The sequence below is a fragment of the Plasmodium reichenowi genome, chromosome 10, assembly GCF_001601855.1.
Source record: "Plasmodium reichenowi strain SY57 chromosome 10, whole genome shotgun sequence".
Taxonomy (NCBI): Eukaryota; Apicomplexa; class Aconoidasida; order Haemosporida; family Plasmodiidae; genus Plasmodium; species Plasmodium reichenowi.
The window spans coordinates 1,210,269-1,212,768 of record NC_033655.1 but is presented as its reverse complement, the minus strand read 5'-3'; the positions used below and the strand labels follow the sequence as shown (position 1 = coordinate 1,212,768).

The 2,500-nt window shown below is 20.3% G+C and overlaps 1 protein-coding gene across 1 annotated transcript in view; it reads right to left on the bottom strand.

Moving 5' to 3' along the window:
- The window catches only part of PRSY57_1031400 (mRNA-decapping enzyme subunit 1, putative), a gene marked incomplete at both ends in the record, with an annotated part of 3,582 nt that extends 1,902 nt beyond the window's left edge, over positions 1 to 1,680 (bottom strand). The window contains one exon of the mRNA XM_012907902.2: positions 1 to 1,680. This exon is cut by the window's left edge and continues 1,902 nt beyond it. Coding sequence (XP_012763356.2) covers positions 1 to 1,680 — 1,680 coding nt within the window.
- Between the last annotated feature and the right edge of the window lie 820 nt (positions 1,681 to 2,500).

The window sequence follows — 2,500 nt, the reverse complement described above, 5'->3', positions numbered from 1 at the left end:
ATTGTCATTATTGTCATTATTGTCATTATTGTCATTATTGTCATTATTGTCATTATTGTGGTTATTATCTTCTATATGTTCATTTTGTATAATCTTATGAGATTCCTTTTTCTCCGGTCGTAAAGACATTTTCCTCATTTGTTCAGATATAATTTCTAATTTTTCTTCCATGGTTACACTGCCATTCTTAATAGATCCTATATTTGTTAATATACTATTTCTATTATTATTTACACTAGATATATTATTCATGTTGCTCATGTTATTTGTATTCTCTTGAGTAATTCCTACCTTTTCTTGGTATGCTTTTTCCACAATATTTTTTAATACCTTATATATTTGTTCCTTTTCTTCAGTACTATAAAACCATAAACTATAAATGTTTCTCACATTGGTCTCTTCATTTATAATTCTATAAAAAATATAATTTTGATCAGTAGACAAATTCATGTTCGTATCAATATCTTGTAATAAATGTTTTTCATTTTTTTTATTTGTAATTATTAAACGGTAATATGGTTTTATAGATCTTTTAACTATATATAGAAACCCTTCAATATCTGCTCTTTTCCATTTCAATTCATCATCTTTCATCTTGTATACAGTAACAAAACAAGATTTCATAATTATTTCAGTAATATATATATCTATACTCTTTAACATTTTAAAACATATCTTTTCTCTTAATAATTTCATACCCTCTTCTTCTTTCTCTTCAACTTCATCTACGTCTTCATCATCATCCTCTTTTTTTTTTTCATTTCTTTTATCATAATCATTTTGTCCTTCTACTAAATTCTTTTCTTCATTATCATAATCAACATTTACATTTTCTTCATTCACATTCTTTTTTTCTTTATGGTTATATAAACGTATGTCTTTTAAGTTCTTTACATTGTACATATGTGGGTTGACTGAATCATTCCTATTATTAATTCCCTTCATCATATTATTTATAGAAGTCATATTATTTACATGAGATATATTATTATCCTTTGGAATGTTTAAACTATTCATACTATTATTAAGATCGTTTAATACCATGTTGTTACTATGATTAGAGTTTATCCTTGTCACATCATTATTCCCATCAGAATTCATGCTTTCATTTTCGTTTTCTAATTTGCCCTTAAAATCAGAACTCTTTTTTGTATAATAAGTATTATAATCATAAACAAATCCGTTTTTATTATATTTATTATTACAACTTTGGTAAGTGCTCTTATTAATACTATAGCTTTTATTATTTATATTATTAACGTTGTTCAGGTTGTTATTAATCGTGTTGGAAGAATTTACAAGTGCACAATTATTACTACTACTTATGTTGTTATTATTACTTATGTTGTTATTATTACTTATGTTGTTATTGTTTATGTTGTTATTGTTTATGTTGTTATTGTTTATGTTGTTATTATTATTTATGTTATTATTATTTATGTTATTATTATTTATGTTCTTATTAATTATGTTGCTATTATTTATGTTGTTACTATTTATGTTGCTACTATTTATATTATCATGTGATGTTTCACCAGTTTTATAATCTTTTATTTCTTCTAGTACACTGTTTTTATTATTTTTATGCTCATTTACATTATATGAACTGTTGATATCATAACGACTCACACGTCCCTTCAAGCGCCCATAGCTTGTGCTTAGCGTATTCCTCTTTTTCATTTTATAAATTCAAAAAAAAAAAAATAAAAAAATATATAAATCAAAATAATAATATGTACACGTACATAATATATATACATATGTGCAAATCTTATTTGTGTTATATATGTTAACACCTCTACATGTTTTGTACATACCCTGACATATATTATATACGGGCCATTATATATACATAAAACTAATATAGCATGTGATATAAAAAGTTAAATTAATTATAAGATAAATATGTATATAAATATTTACGTATATATCTATATATTTATTTATGTATATATCTTAAAGTTTAATAAAATAATAATATGCAGACTTATAAATATTATGTGTACATATAATACTATTTCTATATTATAAAATATACATCTGTTATATAAAATATATATATATATATATATATATATATATATATATTATATTCATTAGTATGTGTTTTATTTAATATTGTAATATATATAAGCTAACCATCTTAAAGTTATACTTATATTATTATTATTATTATATATATATATATAGATATATATATATAATTAAAAAAAAAAAAAAAATCACATATAAATAAATCAATAAGTAGGTATGATAATAATAAATGCATAAATAATTATTTATTAAATTATATTTATAAATAAATAAAATATCATTATATATTAATATATATATTCCTTTTTCAGAATATGAAGGGATGAAAAAAAAAAAAAAAAAGTGACAAAAAAAAAAAAAAAAAAATTCTACATATAATATAATAATTATTTATATTCTTAATTTTTTTTTATTAAATTATATATATATATATATATATTTATATATATAATATTATATATAATGA